Source organism: Topomyia yanbarensis, chromosome 2 (assembly GCF_030247195.1).
Source record: "Topomyia yanbarensis strain Yona2022 chromosome 2, ASM3024719v1, whole genome shotgun sequence".
NCBI lineage: Eukaryota > Metazoa > Arthropoda > Insecta > Diptera > Culicidae > Topomyia > Topomyia yanbarensis.
In genome coordinates, this window is record NC_080671.1 from 50,853,434 (window position 1) to 50,870,702 (window position 17,269).

At 37.5% G+C, this 17,269-nt stretch overlaps 1 protein-coding gene across 1 annotated transcript in view; it reads left to right on the forward strand.

The window, feature by feature from the left end:
- Positions 1-2,820: 2,820 nt before the first annotated feature.
- The window catches only part of LOC131684708 (neural-cadherin), a 181,295-nt gene continuing 166,846 nt past the window's right edge, over positions 2,821-17,269 (forward strand). Inside the window, exon 1 of the mRNA XM_058967813.1 lies at positions 2,821-3,656. Coding sequence (XP_058823796.1) covers positions 3,605-3,656 — 52 coding nt within the window. The 5' untranslated portion in view covers positions 2,821-3,604. The remainder of the gene's footprint in view (positions 3,657-17,269) is intronic.

The window sequence follows — 17,269 nt, forward strand, 5'->3', positions numbered from 1 at the left end:
ATATAAGCAAAAAAAGGCCAGCTAAAATAAACAACAAATGGAACAGAGAGTAGAATGGGGTCAAATAGGTATGGGGGTACAATATTCATAGGGCAAGTACTAATCTTTGCTATGTTATTTTAGAGGTTGCTCATGTTGTGTGAATTAGATGTACGGTAGAGAACACGTTAACGACTGTCATTTCGGCTGTTACCGTGGATCGTCTGCGGTGCGGTCTGTTACGGTGTCGATAAATTTTAGTACAGTACATTTAATTAATGTAAAAAATGTGAAATGAGTTTTTTCTTACGTAAAATTTAACGCTGAACACGACTATTGTGTTGGTTTTTCGATATTTTTTTCTTTTGAAAGAAATACAGGCATCAACATGAAACATACGCTTGGGGGCACGATAGGTCAGTCGTTTTGGGGACACTATAGGTCAAGTAATTAATTTCAATTGAAGACTCCACTGCGCAAACCATTGAATCGATACCGAAAGAGACGTAAAGCTGGACTTCTCACTGATTCAGTGATGCTGGAGTCTTTACGAACTGAGTAAGCAGCTACAGCGTAAAAAAATGCCGCTAAAAAGAGAAAAGGAGAGCCAGCAAAACGGTGGAAACTGATGAGGAAAGAACGAAAATAGATCGAAAAAGAGAAGTAAAAGAAACCAAAAAATGCTTTGAAGCGCAAACATGGTCGCCACGCAGTTAAGCAACCACGTGAACCGCAATGCACAACTTCTCTTCCACACTCTGGCGAGGACGAGGAAGCCGAAAAAGTCATTAGCAAGTACAAAACCAGACGCAACTGCTGAAAAATACACGTTTCTCAACATTTCTCTACGTGGATTCATGATTTTCTCACATAATTTTCCGATTCCTCAATTTCAACATTTTGTTTAACCTTGAATAATGTGACGATAGCCCCCAGATTTTAAAAGCGTCGAAAAAAGTACCTTTGCCTTAATAAATGTAACCTGAAAAATATTTAGCAAAACATAAAATCATTATTGCCAAACCGTTGCCAGATGTATAGCCTTTCCAACGAGTTCTTGTTTCTCTAAATCAGTGCAAAAATACCATCGCGAGAGCTCGGCAAAAACAACTGACCTACTAGGCCCCACTCTACTCTATTATTTTCACAGCATGACACTATATTAGAGTAATATAGCACTTTGACCGATTAGTCCAAAAGACGAAACTATTGACATTAGATCCCGAATAAACTCATGCAAGACCCCAACCTGGATATTCATGACAAATTGGCAAAAAATAACTCTTTTCCAAGTCATCGAAAATTTCGAAGAGGTATAAAAAATACTCCAATGTTTTAACATCCCTACGTTTATTCTGTCATTGATATTATAAACAACTAGAGCAAAAAACTGGTGCATTACAGTGTATTATACATAATATCAGAGTAATCCAATGGAATTCATACTTTAGCTATTTGCGGCCCGTACATTGGATCCCCCTCCCCCGCCACGGGCCCATATTTTCTCTCTACGGCCCTGCATATAAGTGGTGTTTCATTTGAAGATTTAGTATTTTGCTAACTGGCTGGTCGATTGGTTAGCTACTGACAAGGAGAATTTTTTAACACTAAAACTCGATTTTATCTAAGGAATATAAATTGAAAATTTATTTATTTAACTATGCATCGACTAGTAGCAACTAGCTGTTTCAGAGGCTACGAACGAATGATAATCTGCTAAAACGCCTCCGCCGCCAAAATGTTCTTTATATAATGAGGTGATCTCGTTGCATTCACCTACCAATTCAGAAGAAAAACGAATAAAAAAAATCAAACTGAAAATAATATTATATGAGCACTTTAGCTTTTAAAACGAAATGCAGCTTTTTTGAATATTTTCAACGGCAATTTCACCGGTTTCTTTATTCACAAATCGACCCCACTCGCGTAAATACACAACAATCTATTTAAAGTATCTTCTCCGAACTGTTTGCATGAAGCTTGTACCGATCTGCCACCTCGGAATCAACGCCAACTCCACCCAACTATTCGCAATTTAAACCAACAAACAACTGAACTTTATTCCGCTAGCCGCGCGTCGTGCGTACCCGCTCACGTGCACCGGTTCTCTATTCCCGTTTATCGCATTGTTAGCGGATCGAATTGAAAAACTTTTAATTAAAACAAGCCTATTGTCACCGGCAAGCCAGCGGAAGCCACCACCATCCAGTACAATCGCAAGTGCTTCCCAGGACCAACCAACCACCGCACCGAGCCAAGCCGGTACTTTGATTCAGCATAATTGGGGTGGTACGACTGTGGGAAGGGCATCGAACGACGAAAGGGCGGAAAACTTTACTCTCCATTCACTAAATCGAGCAAACTTTCTGTTTGCTTACTTTATCCCTTTTCGCTGGGCTTCCGGCTTGGAATTCGTTACTCGAAAGACATGGTAAGAAAATTGCGTACCGGCGACGAAAACATACCCCGAAATTACGTCCTGATTTAATTACTTTAATTAAACAGTACAAAATTATCCCAAAAGGACAACGCACTAAGTGAATTGATCTCTCTATCACGTGCTCTCTATCCTATTATATTCTGAATGAATCTGAGCTACCGGGAGGGGAAATCAATTTTGCTCTGCTGCGCATGAGCTTTCCTTTGAGTGCTGTTTGTTTTGGTTCCCACGGTAGGCACTCGTGAAGGACGTTCGCCTGCCAGGCCCAAATGTGTCACCATGTTAGTAGGATGCTCTGTAACTCTGCTCGACTTAACTCAGCTTCATACACAGGCAGGAGAGTGAGTTCTGATGGGAGTTTTGGCGCGATGCAATATTGAAGGATGCTAACTTCCAGCTTCAGTTAGTTGACAGCGGTTCGGGAACGTGGTAGGATCGGTAGTTTGTTCGTTTTCTTCGCCTCAGAAAGGCGTGTAATAGCACAAGGTTTGCGATTTGTTTACGTGCACATAGGACTTGTTTACTCGTTGGGCGTCGGGGCTTCTGTGGAAAGGACGAGTGCGGTTAACCCCACCGACGTGTTTACATCGAGCATTATGAATAAATCGTGTCTTCGTGGTGACCAACCACGTTTGCTCTGGTGTTGGCCGCTTTTGATGTAACTGGCCGAGAAAGGATTATTACCACTTCTGGATACCGCCTGGTGTGTTGTGTTTGTACATGGTTGGCTTAGTTATGCCATTGATGAAAGCCATTTAAATCAAGTGTGTGATTGTGCCTGAGTGATCCCGGAAAGAGGCCCCTGTGAGATTGGGTTCATTAGTGGATGAAATAGTCTCCCGGCCACCGTGCCACGGTCTACAGTGAAAGCACGGGCATCTGCTATCATTGGCATGCTCAAGAGTGCTCCCAAAAACCATCCCCGCTGCGATGAAGTTGATTGAGCTTACATGGGTGGAATTTGTAATGTGCTTGATGTTTCCCACGGTGTTTGCACCTTTGAAGTTGAAGTTTCCCGTGGTGCGTTTGTTGGTGCCATCGCTGTTGGTGTTGTTTCGGCCTCAAGTGTTACACCATCACGAACAAGTGTTTTTGCTCCTGAAAGGATACCGCTGCTGGTGACTAGTGGCGGTTCTGCTGCTCCTGTACATTCAGTGTCATCCCTACCTTCACCTGCCGAAAGTGATGGTAGATCCACTTAAAATCTTCTGGGTACTCACGAATAGCACGTATCTAGGTAAGAAGCAGTGACTTTTTTACGCTGAATCCATTCGCCTTCTATGTGCTCTTAAGTCCATTGGTTATGGAAATGCCAGACACTTCGGTGGTACTACGAATGTTTCTTGATTCTGGCTAATGCGGGAAATAATGTAGCGAGAACGGCGAATCGGTTTACTGTTATTGCTATTTACTGCACAAAATGTGCGAAACTTTCTGGCATTGGCGATAGAGGGTGGGGGGTGCTGTTTTCCTTTAAACCCATTCAGAATTTTTGCAGCTATAGATTCGGGGCAGAGAATCACTTCGGAATGCGATACGGTAGATAAACTCGAGAAGAAAATTTCCGGACAAGTGATTGTTTAACTTGGTGTTAAAGTTTTAGCAAATCGGATAACGTTGTGTACGTTTCATGCAGCTTTCATCGTGCCTAAAAGAATTATCAACATAATTGTAGTTAATTATACTTCTACTAGCAGCTAAGCATTCACTGATTTAAATAATATCGTCAACATGGAGCAATTTCAAATTTTCTCTATTTTCCCTATTGATTCTCATTTTAATTATATTTACAGATCATGCTTGCCAACTTGAAAACATATTGTTAAAAGGTTTCACTTGTAGTCTAAGATACAAAACAACCCGCCGATTAATCCTTTCATTGGTAAAGTATAGAACGAAAATCTGTCCCAACACATTTTTTCGGTTATACCAGCAATGCAACCGACGCATGCCATCGTTATAACGTCGATTTTCCACTATCGACGAAGATAAATCAACTCTAGCATAAGTAACGCGAATCAACCCCTTTCCAGATTCATCTATTACAATTAGTAAACTTCTCTGATTTCTACAATTTTCGCCAACAATCCCTATCTACATTTTATAGGAAGAGCGAACTCTTCGAATTGGCTAATAGATGGACTAAAATTCTTACAGGCGACCGAGATTTAAATGCAACTTGTCGCACATTACTCGAAACAGGACGATAATAGAAAAAAAACCTGATTTAATCTTCCTAGCGGTGCAATTGTGCCTTTCTCAATCATAAACGTTTCATGGATTCTATGGTAGAATATGTTCATTATAAACTTTCTAATGAATGAGTTACATTTGATGTACCAAATCGGGTTTTTATAATTTTTGAGAAAAAACCTCGGGTTAAAAAAACCGTTTTTTCACAGGAAGATTGTTTTTTGAAGTTTTTCTTAATTTTAATAACTGAACATTTTTGTATTGTTTTCCAAACATTTGTTTTATTTATGAGCATTATTGTCATTAAGCTTTGGTCAATTTAATCATTGTCTAATCGCCATCCTACATTTATTTAAATATTTTGTAGTTAAATCAGATATGTTAGCTGTTCAACATTTTCCAAGCTAAGTCGATTGCGTTTCTTACAGTGAAGGTATCTGTTTTAAGTGAATAGTTTCGTTAAAAGTGGAACAGCCTGTAAAATGAGCAACAAGTACGATAAAAGTGGCTTGGGCACTATTATTCTGATTTTCACTTGTCAGAGTAACTATGACTATTGTTCGCTGAATAAAATTTAGGGTAAAGTGGGGCTAATCCAACCGTTGGGTAAACCCGACCCCCCTCTGTTATTGCGATTCGGAAGCACTACACGAACTAATATTAATGTTGTCATGTAGAGCATCGAAAATTATCATAATGGTGGTATGACAGCATTTTGTTAGTCTACATTGAGATGCTCAAACGACAATAAGTGTGTTTTTACTTTTGATTTGATTTTTGTGCATCGTTGACTACAGGATATTTCTGATTGTTAAAGTGATTGCATAAAATATTTAAGTGGATTTAAGTTCCTTGATTAAAGTCCTACAAAGTGCATAGATGAATTTAGTCCAGTAATATTAATATAATATATCTGTATAATCTGTAAAAAATCAACCAACAACATAGGCAGTCGGGTTTACCCCACCATTTTTGAAAACAGTAAAAGTTAATGTTCTTGTAAAACGCTTGCATCTTAAATTTTTTCCAAGATGCGAATGAAATACTATACATAAAAAGTTGCCCAGAAGTCCAACCTTTAATTTGGTATACAATACGACTTGATCCGATGTGTAAAATGAACATTTTACAGCCAAAATCTACTAGGTCGGATTTGCTACACCTTGTCCTATTTTTTTTTTTTTTTCAATTCGTTTATTTGATAAGGCAGGTTTACGTTAGCTTAAAGGTGCCAATTTTGTTTTGTTTTACATTTTAAATTACTTAAAACTAGGGGCTTACATATTGATTTTGAAATTAAACTAAGGCTAATTTATAGCTATACATATACACAAGGGGGTAGTATAATTTTCGTAAGATTAGAGGGGTCATTTAGTTTTTATGGCAATATGGTTTGACATTTTTAGCAATGAGATTATTGGAGCAATAATGTTTAACTAAGGGAGAAAATTTTTACGACTATCTTAAAAGTAGAAATAATTAGAGGGCGTGATTAAATTTTGTAAAGATTCGGAGACATTAATTTGAGTTATTTTATGTGGTAGTAGATTTGGGCATTTTCAACGAGATCATATAATATAATAGTTAAAACTAGAAAAGGCAAGAAGAGCTAAATGCTTCGTGAAGATATTTGGGGGGGGGAAGGGGTGTTACTTCTGTGTATAAGAGTCAGGGGAAGTAGGGTAGACAAACATGGCAGGGGGAGAACATTATTTCAGTTTCAGACTTCGGGAGATCAACGAATGGATTACAGAATCAGGGTGGTCTTCATCAGGAAGAATCATGTACTGGGACGCCGGGTGGTCGTTCTCGAGATGGCAGGGGTTTCTCCAGACGATTTCGTAGTGCGGCTCAGATGTTGATCGGCTACATTTCGAGTTGTGCGTGTGATGTTCGTGCTTTAGGTCCCGTGTTTGTTGGCTCATTCGACAGGGATGTTTTGTGTCGCCTTGGAGAGCACCTTGTCCTATCTATATTATATAAAACAAGCTAGAGTATTTGGCTGCAGACTAAATAAGACACCGAAAATAAAAATCGCAAAAACAGATCATGCTACGAAAAAGCCGTTTTAAATATAATAGAATGTGAAAATAAGATATAAACTTCAATTGTAAAAATTTGACTGTAAGTGCTCTTCAATATAAGAGTCGATTAAAATATACCCGATTCTTACAAAGGACTTTTATTTATTTGGCTTTTATTCTTGAAGGTGACGTTATACGGATTTTCCAGCGAGAGAATTATACTGGAGGTTCATCCTTGCCTACTTTTTCGGATGGGAACTTTCTTAGCGATTGTTAAGCTGATGAACCACTGTCCGATTTTAACACTTAATTTTTTTATATTCGATTTTTACATTCTTAGATATTTTCAATTGGGTTTGAAAAGCATCCATGTGACTTTTATTTTCGGTCGCTGGAAAATAAATACTAGATTTTTAAAAACATTAAATGAGCTTCATAAAATCGATAAAACGGAAAAATCCATGTTTCGGTCGGGTTAGCATGATTTGGGAAAAAAAAACAATTAAAACCCAAAAATAAAAACCTGGGAAGATGGAATTTTTTTCCCGGCAGTACATCACAACCCATCCGTACGAAATTTTATAGACATCTATGGCGATTTTATACCTCTCATTTGGGACTAAGTTTGTGAAAATCGCTCCATCTATTCCCGATAAACTGATGTGAGTTTGTTAATTTTGATAGGTGGCGACTTTTTTGGGGCACTTCCGGAACTGTTTGTGACAGTCAGTGTGGTCGACGAGACTTCGGTTTGCCGTCAGTAACCTGGAACTGCAAATGCGAGTTGTTTGACACATTTTAGAGAAATTTTTACCTTTTTGAGTTCATCGCGGTATCAGTTTGAATCGAAATTTTCTATGAGACCGCATTCCACAACTCGTAAGATCGAAATTGAAGTCGGATCAGAATGAAATTTAATTGCAGTTTATGGGGTTGTAAAGGCTTCCATTTTAGTTTGGTCCAATCGGTCTAGCCATCTCCGAGAAACCGATGTAATTGTTATTGGATACTTCCGCCTTGGGTCCGGATCCGTCGATGTTGGACAATGTGGCCAAAAAGATTTCGAATGACTGTTAGTGACCTGGAACTACAAATCCAAGCAGTTGTGGTCACATTTTTGAAAAAAAAAAATCACCTTTGTACATTCATCGCAGTATTCGTTGAAACCGGGAGTTTCTGTCTGATCGCACTTATCATCCTGTAATTCAGAAACTAGAAGTCTAACTCACACAAAATCCAACAGCAGCCGATGGCATCGTTGTACCTTTCATTTAAGACTGAGTTTAGTCGGCTAAGAAAATTCCGAGAAACCGATGTGGACAAAATATAACAAGATTTTCTATGTAACCGTACTCTTCAACTCGTATCTCAGGAACGAGATGTCAGATCTAAATGAAATTCAATAGCAGCTGATGGGAACGTTGTACGTTTCATTTGCGATAAAGTTTGTGAAAATCAGTCCAGTCATCTCCGAGAAATCGATGTGGAAATTTTGTTCACATGTCAGCACGCACACACGAACACATACATGTGTTTTTTTATGCTATGTTATGTTATGTTATGTTGTGTAATGTTATTTCATTAAAAACCTTGAGGTACGAAAATATGCGAACAATAGCACCATTTAATGACGCTGACAAAATATTAGTACGGTTCACTATTTTCACGAAATTCAACAAGCAGCAAAAAGTCAAACTTTTGCGTAAGTTTAAAATGACTATTTTCGTAAATAAAACTTTCATATGTAAACTTTATTAACCAAGAACCCCTCTTTTAGAATCCTTGATAAAAGAAATACACCCTTCGAAACAATGGAATTAAACACAATACTGTTGTTTTCGCTTTCTAATCTACGAATGATAAGTCGAAAAACTCCCTGTAAAATAAAATTGTTAAATTAATGAAATTATTAAAATAATGCAATTGTCACAATAGATCTAAATACTGGTCACAGTGGTTCGTCACCATCAACAAAAAAAGATTAAAATAAAAATAAAATTTTTCATCTTAATAAAATAATACAATTATTAATATTAATAAAATATAAAAATATTAAACAATATTAAAATTAGAAAAAATCATAAAATTCATAAAAGTAATAAAATTAATCAAATTTATCAAATTATTCAAATTAATCAGATTATTAAAATTAATCAAATTAATAAAATTGATGAAATCCATAAAACAAAATAATTAATGAAATCAATCAAATTAATAAATTAATAAAATGAATGAAACGAATGAAATGCACAAAACTCACGAAATGAAAAAAGGAAACAAAAAATTTATAAAATCAAATGAATTAAGTTAGTGAAATTAATGCACTAATAACGTTAGTGAAATTCATAAAATTAACAATATTATACAACTAAAAATGAATCAAATTAAAGATTAATAAAATAAACGACAAAAAAGTATTAGAAAAGTATTTGGTTTATTCATTTATCTAGCTAACCTTAAATAAACCCTATGAACAAAAATAGACGAGAAAAAATCCATTCGAGTGTCATCGTTCCAAAAGACCTGAAATGTGCGTGTGCAAGCTTTTGTTGGAAAGGAAACTAGAAAGGCCACTTTGTTTTCTAATTAAAATTGTGCTTTCAGCAATTATTTAAGATGAACATGATGTTCAATACAGCAGAAGTTACGACTATGCAAATTCATCATCTACGTCATGCTGTAATTTCAAAACTATTAGCCAGGAAGAATCATATGTTTTGCAGAACAACTTGAAATTCGATGTCGAATCAGAGCTTAAAATAATTGACATCCCTGCGTGAAGGAAATTCAATTCATGTCCACCGCGATGTATGAAATGTTTCTTTCGTTTCCCTCGTAATTCGTTCTCCCGACACAGCGCATTCAAGTTCGGTTTCAGAAGCAAACGGAATTTTATTTCTATACTAGCTCTGAGAGGAATTATGGAACAAAAAACGCACCTGATATAGATTACGCGGTCCACTTATGCTCGAAAATGTAGAAGATGCCAACTTTTGCCTTTAAACTGTTCACATAATAACAAATGAATGCATTGGTTGGTGAAGGAATTTATATTTCCTCTGCACTTTGATTTGATTCTGTATGAAATTTCAACCAGGTAGAAAGTTAATGAACAAGGGAGGCGGTGAATCTGAATGTTGGTTTCGGTAAATACAAGCATAAATAGGCAACTGATTTTGAAATATCGCAGCACTGTGTCGAATATCATGACATTTTATACAGTATCCCAGCAAAACAAGTAAGAACATCCGACCGTGAGCATCATAAATGCGGTACCGGTGTCTGATGCCAAACTTCATATCAATTGACAAATTTTGACTCCCGCTCAAATCGATTAAAATTTTAGCTATTGGTATATCAATAACCTCAATTTTATGACTTAAAAGTAGCCTTAGTATTTTAGAAATATTTGCATTTCTTAAACAACACGGGAATTGGGTTTTTGTTAATATTTCAACTCTATGCCTCAAATCAAATATTTTCACAGTTCTCCAATGTGCAGGAGTCAACCGGAGTCTATGAAATCTCAGTCAGAATACGAAAAGACTCCTTTGTTGTCCATATAAATCTTTATCGTTTTCTCATAAATTAGTTATGAAATTTGCGTTCGGCTTCGTCTCATCAGAATCCGACACTAACTTAGTGATAGGACTAAGCTAGCGGAGACACAATTTGTACTCCTAAGCAAACCCCTAGTCAAGCATCGATGTCCCGCAAGAAAAGCTCCTGCCTGCTGATTTTGTAAACAATTCTTTGTGAGACCAGTCCGCCATTACGTCAAACTACCTCGAGCCTCTACTCAATGCACCAGTGTGTTAAAATGATTTAAACTATTTGTAAATTAATAGACCACTTAAACAGAATCGATTTAGCGATTGAAAATGGATTCTCCCGTTCCAACAGAACTCATATTATACGAATCTTGGTCACTCAAACCATCAGTACACCCCATAACACCCCATACAACACAAACCAACACCCATCCAGGCCTTCTCGCTCTAGCAATCTAACTTGGGCGTATTCCTAGGTACCTATTGAATGTGTGAATTTGACAATGTGTCCTTCCAGCCAAATCTGGAAGTGACGCGCAGACATGGGGTATCTGCATGTATCTCGGGTTGGATAAACGCAATGCTTAGTAACCGCATTCTTTGCTCGTCACTGAGACAGGCAGAGATACGGAAGTTGAGTATTGTGATTGCCCTCAGAGTGACGTTCTATCGCCTTTGTTTTCGAACCGGGTTGCCGACGGCTTGTTGAAGAAACTCAATGAGCTTGAATTTCCAACCTACTGGTTTACTGACGATTACCAAATACTAATTACTGGACTTTGCATCGGAACAATTTTTGACTTAATGCAACGAGCATTAAGAGCTGTCGAACAGTGCACTTAGTTTCAGGATATGGATAAAGAAGTAAAAGATACACATTTTCCATATAATTGCTGCATTAACCGGCTGGATATTTTCAAATATTTCAGACTGTGGTGAAGGCAGCAATTTTATGCATCATCTTTTTTGCTCTGAAGCTAACATTCATACGATAATCTGGACCGAGATGAAATTGTATGTCACCCATTGGAAAATCATTCAATATCAGTGTTAACCTTCCGGTAGACGCACTAGTACACAGAGTGCGCGTCACTCAGGAAATCAAGCGAAAGCGTCTTTGAAAACCAGCGCCTACTCGTTCAGTGAGTCATTCACGCGACTTCAGGAGGGTCAGACATAAAGTTTTCAAAAGTGTATAACTTTTGAACGGGTGCTTATGGACAAACAATTTTACCTTCGTTTTGTAGGTGAAACCTAGTCCTATTAGAATAATTGATAGTATAATTACAATTTTTGCCGATAGTGACGTCACACGTGTTCAAAAGCAGGCCAAAATTAAATCAAAATCAGCAATAAGTCTTTACACAGCATTCACAGCTATCTGGTCTCTTCAGAAAAGTTGTGTGTTTTATGATGATAAAAAATACCTTAGAACATTGTTAATGCGAAAAATTAGAAATAAAAAAGTTATGACTAAAAATGGGAAATGAAGGAGTTCACCATAGAGAACTTCTCATAACTCGATTACTATGAGTGACAGAGACAACATGTCTTCTGCAAAATTTATAAAAGTACTCTCCTCTACAACTTTGTCGAAGACAGACAAGCGCTATCTCTTTCGGTTCAAAACTTAAATTTTCTGTACCCTACTATGATCATTTTTTTTTAAATAATATCACCAAAAGATGGCGCTTTTTACACACACAAACTTTGTAGAATATTTGAAATCGCTAATATGGACAGTTTTGACTCCAGTGATTTAAGTACCTCAAAACGCTGTTTTGAGCCACTGTGCAGTGGTGTCGACTATTTTAATTATCAGTTGACCCAAACAAAACATCAATGGTTCTTTTCAGGAAAAACCGAATAACAATCAGGGTTTGTCCCTTACAGTTCTGACCTACTGTGTGCAGATCAATTCAAATACGTTGGAATTATATTGGATTCCAAACTGATTTGGTCTACTCACATTGAATACATAATTAAGAAAGCGTGCATGGCCTTCGGGCAGTGCAGACGAATTTGTGGAAAGACCTGGGGTCTCAAACCTAAATGCAATTGTGCGTCCAATACTGTCATAAGGATGTCTTGTGTGGTGACAGAGGAGCGAGGTGATGACGGTCCAGTCGAAGCTAAACAATCTGCAAAGAATGGCGCTCATGGCGTTGACTGGTGCTTTCACCACAACTCCGACTGCTGCTCTTGAGGCCATTCTAAATATCAAACCATTACACAACACAAACAAGAAACACTATCATGTGCATACAGACTGCAGGTTACTGCCAGTCATACACGACTTTGGTCACAAATGGTTACATGGGAAGAAGATATTCTTGCTTTCAGTCATATTACACTCACATGTATTTATTTCTTATTGGACATTCCATGTGAAGATGCTCTCGAGAGAGGAGAGGTTGTCTGACTGTATGGAGAGACAAAAACAAACGCTTGTGGCCTTTTACACTGACGAATTGTTGATGGAGGGAAGCGCGGATGCTGGTGTCTACTGTCGTGAAATGAGATTGTTACAATCTCACTCGCTTGGTAGATACTGTACTGTTTTCCAATCTTCGCGCTTATGTGTGGGGTACAATCAACAACAGAGCTTGTCCGGCAAAGTTATAAACTTGTGCTCCGATAGTAAGGCTGCAATCAAGGCCCTTAGCTCAGACAAATCACGGTCCAAACTAGTGGTTGCGTGTCGAACCCAAATCGAAGAACTAAGCATTGACAGCACTATCTACCTTCTCTGGGTGTCCGGATATTCCGGTATTACTAGAAATGAATGGTCTGACGAGTTGGCCAGGGCAGGTGCAGCGTCTGACTTCGTTGGTCCTGAGCCCGCCCTACCAATTTCGACAAGTTAGGTAGGAGAAAGTACGGTCCTGGGCTGGGCTTCATCCGAGCATCGCGAATATTGGAGAAATATATAAACAAATCGCCCAACGAGGCGTTTCTAAAACAACCGTACCCAGCGATTTCGGAAAATCTACTACATTTTTCGAAATTACATGCGGCATACAAATTCAATTATCACATGGCAACCATTCAGCGCGCTGAGTCATTTTCATGTGATCTTTGTGAATTCGACTGCAGAGCCTCATATCATCTGATATGCCCAGCAGTAGCGCTATATTGCGATTTCGAGTTTTTGGCCGTCCTTATATAGACGACATCGTGTTTGGACGACAGAAACTCAGAGATATACTAAAGTTTCTTATCAAATATGGTAAAGAGCTTTAGGCTCACCCGCGCTTACCTTACGGCGATTTGAGCTATTTGTGAGTTTAATTTGTCTGCTGTTTGTTTTTGTGATGTTATTTTTTCCACCCTTCCAATTATACTTCCTTCCAACTCCTTCTCCTTTCCGTCCACTCAAGAAATGATGGAAAAACACGGCAAGGCACAAATTCACGACTACATACAAGGAACGTGCCATTTGAGCCAATATTCTGATTCCTGAATTCTGAAAACATTCATTTTCATCATCAACTCGTCAAACCTGTTTCAAAAATACTCTTACATAATAATTATAAAATTTTGTGAACTTATTTGTCGAAACGAATATTAATAAGAATGTGAAGTGAAATGGAGGTTCCAATGTATTAAATTCCGCGAAAAAACACCCATAAACCGATTTTTTATAGATAGCAAAACAAGACGTGTATTTAACGGTACAACCAACGACAGGACCTGAAACTCAATAAAATAATTAGACAAAAAATGCCCTAGTGATTTTCCGCCAGTTACCGGTACATCGAGTTACCCCTCGGCAATAATGAAAATAGAATTTGTCGCGCAACACTGCTTTGATTTTCGTATCCAAGCAATTGATAAACTTTATCGGAAAATAAACGACTTTTCAGAGAGAAAACAACTACAAATTTATAATCGTTAAAAAGAGAATAAACCTGAATAAATACATGGAAAAGCACTTCAAGGAAGTGCACAAGGCTCTTCCTTTTCCAATAGGCGAAAATTTCAGGAAATGCTGGACTGTATCTAGGTTAATCACGGTGATACAATGCCTATAGTGTAATTTTCAATTCGTTTTCACGGCAAGTGATACTTCCATTCCATCAGTTCAATCGCCCACGTAAACCGAATTCTTTGGATATTAACTTCAAGTGATACGCTGATCCCTTTTTGCAAACCACTGATGCAGTTTTTCCCTTGCACTGATGTGCAATTTTAAACTAGCAGAATATCGTACGATTAATAAAACAATTTAAAAATGCGTTCCGCCGAGGAATCTTGGTTGATGTTTAATATTTCCGCCGGGATTCCGCCAAGCTATTTGAAACTTCATGAATTTTTGAAATTTATAAATATGCATCGATCTTATAAGACCTCGATCAAGGGTGTATCACTACTGTGTTTGAGGTTTTAATTTTATTATGTAAAACTGGATACAGTTCTACACTTTTTTTGTTAAAACTCTTCTCTTGACTATCACCATGAATACTTTATAATTTAAATGTTCGACAATAATTTAAAATTGATGTATGGTAAGTTAGCCATTTTGAATGCCTGGCTTTGCATAAGCCATATTTTGTTTTTATCCTTATTCCAAGATATAAAATCGTCCATTGAAAACAGTCCCAAAAACATTCCGAGACGCCGTGGTCCTGGTACGATGATTTTCTCATTTTTTGAAACAACACTGTTGTTTTCGAACTTTTCTGGAACCCCAAATTCTTCGATCCATCGGTTTGACAAATTAGTTAGTGTGGGTGACGCAATAATCCCACTATTTGTCAGTCACACTTCCATATATTTTCATCAGTATTTTCACCTTTTACAATGTTGACGATTACAGAAATCAAGGTATCCTTGCACGGCTAGGGTTTTCATTGCTATGTAAGTTGTACAATAAGTTTAATGTTTTGATCGCATCCTTCGGTACAAACTTCACACTGAGATTTTTTTTTTCCGTTCAACTGCTCCGCTCGCCGTCATCCAGTACAGTTTGAACCGCCTCTAACCGCCGCTCACAACCCATATCATTTTCGCTCAGACTCTTCGTCAGCTTATTTTTTCCCAACGAAACCACAAGCTGTCCTGTTGCTCGGTCTGTTATTTCTCCAATAGTATACCTTTACAATTTCTATCACTACCGTGTTTCCAGTACCGGCCAACCAATTCTCCGAAAACTTCTAAAAATCTTTCGACAACGCATTACCCACCCTGTTCGATGAACAATCCTTATGAGTAGCGTTCAAAAAGTAGCAGAATCCTCCAGATACATGTTTCTCAGTTTCCTTCTAAACGCTATCTGTTCTGCGAGGCCTTAGCTTCCGGTTGATCCTTGCCTCTACTTCTGTCCACTGGCTACCCAGTGCTTCGGAATGCGACGTTTCCGGACTGATATCTGTTATCGGTTTCATAAACAAAAATTAAACATGACGATTCTAGTTCGAATATGAACATAAACTTACCGAGCACACATTTTCATATGGAGTATCGCGGCAGTTGTGGTCTCCTTGCCAATAGCAACTCCTTAACTTTATACAGATGCGTAGTTTTCTAGCAACGGATCATCGGACGCTTTCTGTTCCACTACATCACCACAAACCCTTAACTTTTATATTCAACCCTCGTATAGCCGCCTTCAGCATCAATTCTTGTAAGGGCCGTTCATAAACCACGTAGACTCATAGGGGGACGGGGGAGGTCTAGCAAAAGTCTACGTTTGTCTACGAGGGGGGGAGAGGGGGTCTTTGAAAAAGTCTACGTAGACTTTTATTTTTGTTATTCTCGTATTACAAATTATAAATTAGATTTAACGAGAGTTGTTTTCAAAATATCGGTCTATTCAGCTAGGTGTATTCATGCAGACCCTTCAAAGCTAGTACACTATTGAGGTAACTACTCGTTAAGTGACAACTCAACCCAGAACCCACCATTTTTTGGACCTCACACATTGTTGTTTCTTGCTCACATTTTGATAATTTTGATATAGTTTTGATCTAGGAATAACACAAAATGACAGTTCGAAAGACGATCGCCCAAAATTCTTCTCGACGGAAGATTTTAACTATGAAATCATCTGAGACACCACTAGTTAGCAGACATGCAGACATGTAAATGCATAATCCATAAAAATATAAAAAATGGTCAAAGTTAAGCATTAAAACTACCATTGTAACAACCAGATTTATAACAATAAGTGGATTATTTTTTTATTTTTTATTTATTGGTTTCGGTGGTTAAAGCAGTAGTGCAGTTAAACTTCTTCAACAAAGTGTTTACTCGAGTTAATCAGCTTCTCTTGCAATAATTTACACTGATTTCAAAATCTTTAAACGCCCGTTAAATTTTACGTCTTGACCCTACGCAACTCCGTGCAAACCGGCTCTACTATATTTATCTTCGAAAATATTCGGAGTTAAGCTTTGATACTTTGCGATAATACTCTCAGGTGATATGACTATTAATTACATAAGAAAAATATTTTTTTTTGGAAGATTTGAATAGCTTCGTTCTCTTAACAAAATTTGAATCATCTTCACGAAAAGTTAAATTTGTGTGCATGTTTGGTTTATTATTTTAGTCTTGATTATAGTACACATCAACAGTATTATTTTGTAAATGTTTCTTATAATTTAACATTTTTGAATGCACCAGTAAGGCTCAAAAAGTGTTTAGCGATTCAGCATTGTTGGTGTAGGTCGCACTTCAGCCAAAATTTGAACTAGTTATAGCAATATATCTTTTTACATATACTTGAGTGACTAACCTTGAAAAGAAGTATTCCGCTACACAAATGTTAGAAAGCACCTTGAATTGGTATTAATTGATTTGATCAGTCATAGACAAAACACCAATGTGAAAAACCTTTCTTTAATATTTAAAAAGCTTGAAATAAATCTGAACGTTAATTTTTATTTGAACATTATAATGTGCTTTTTGCTAAATTCACATTTCTCGCGAATAAAAAAAATAAAAGTCTACGTAGACTTTGGGTGTGTGTGTGTGGGGGGGGGGGGTTGATGAAAGTCTACTAAAGTCTACTAGGGGGGAGGCGGGGATTGAAAATTCTCAAATTTCGATCTACGTGGTTTATGAACGGTCCCGTGTGT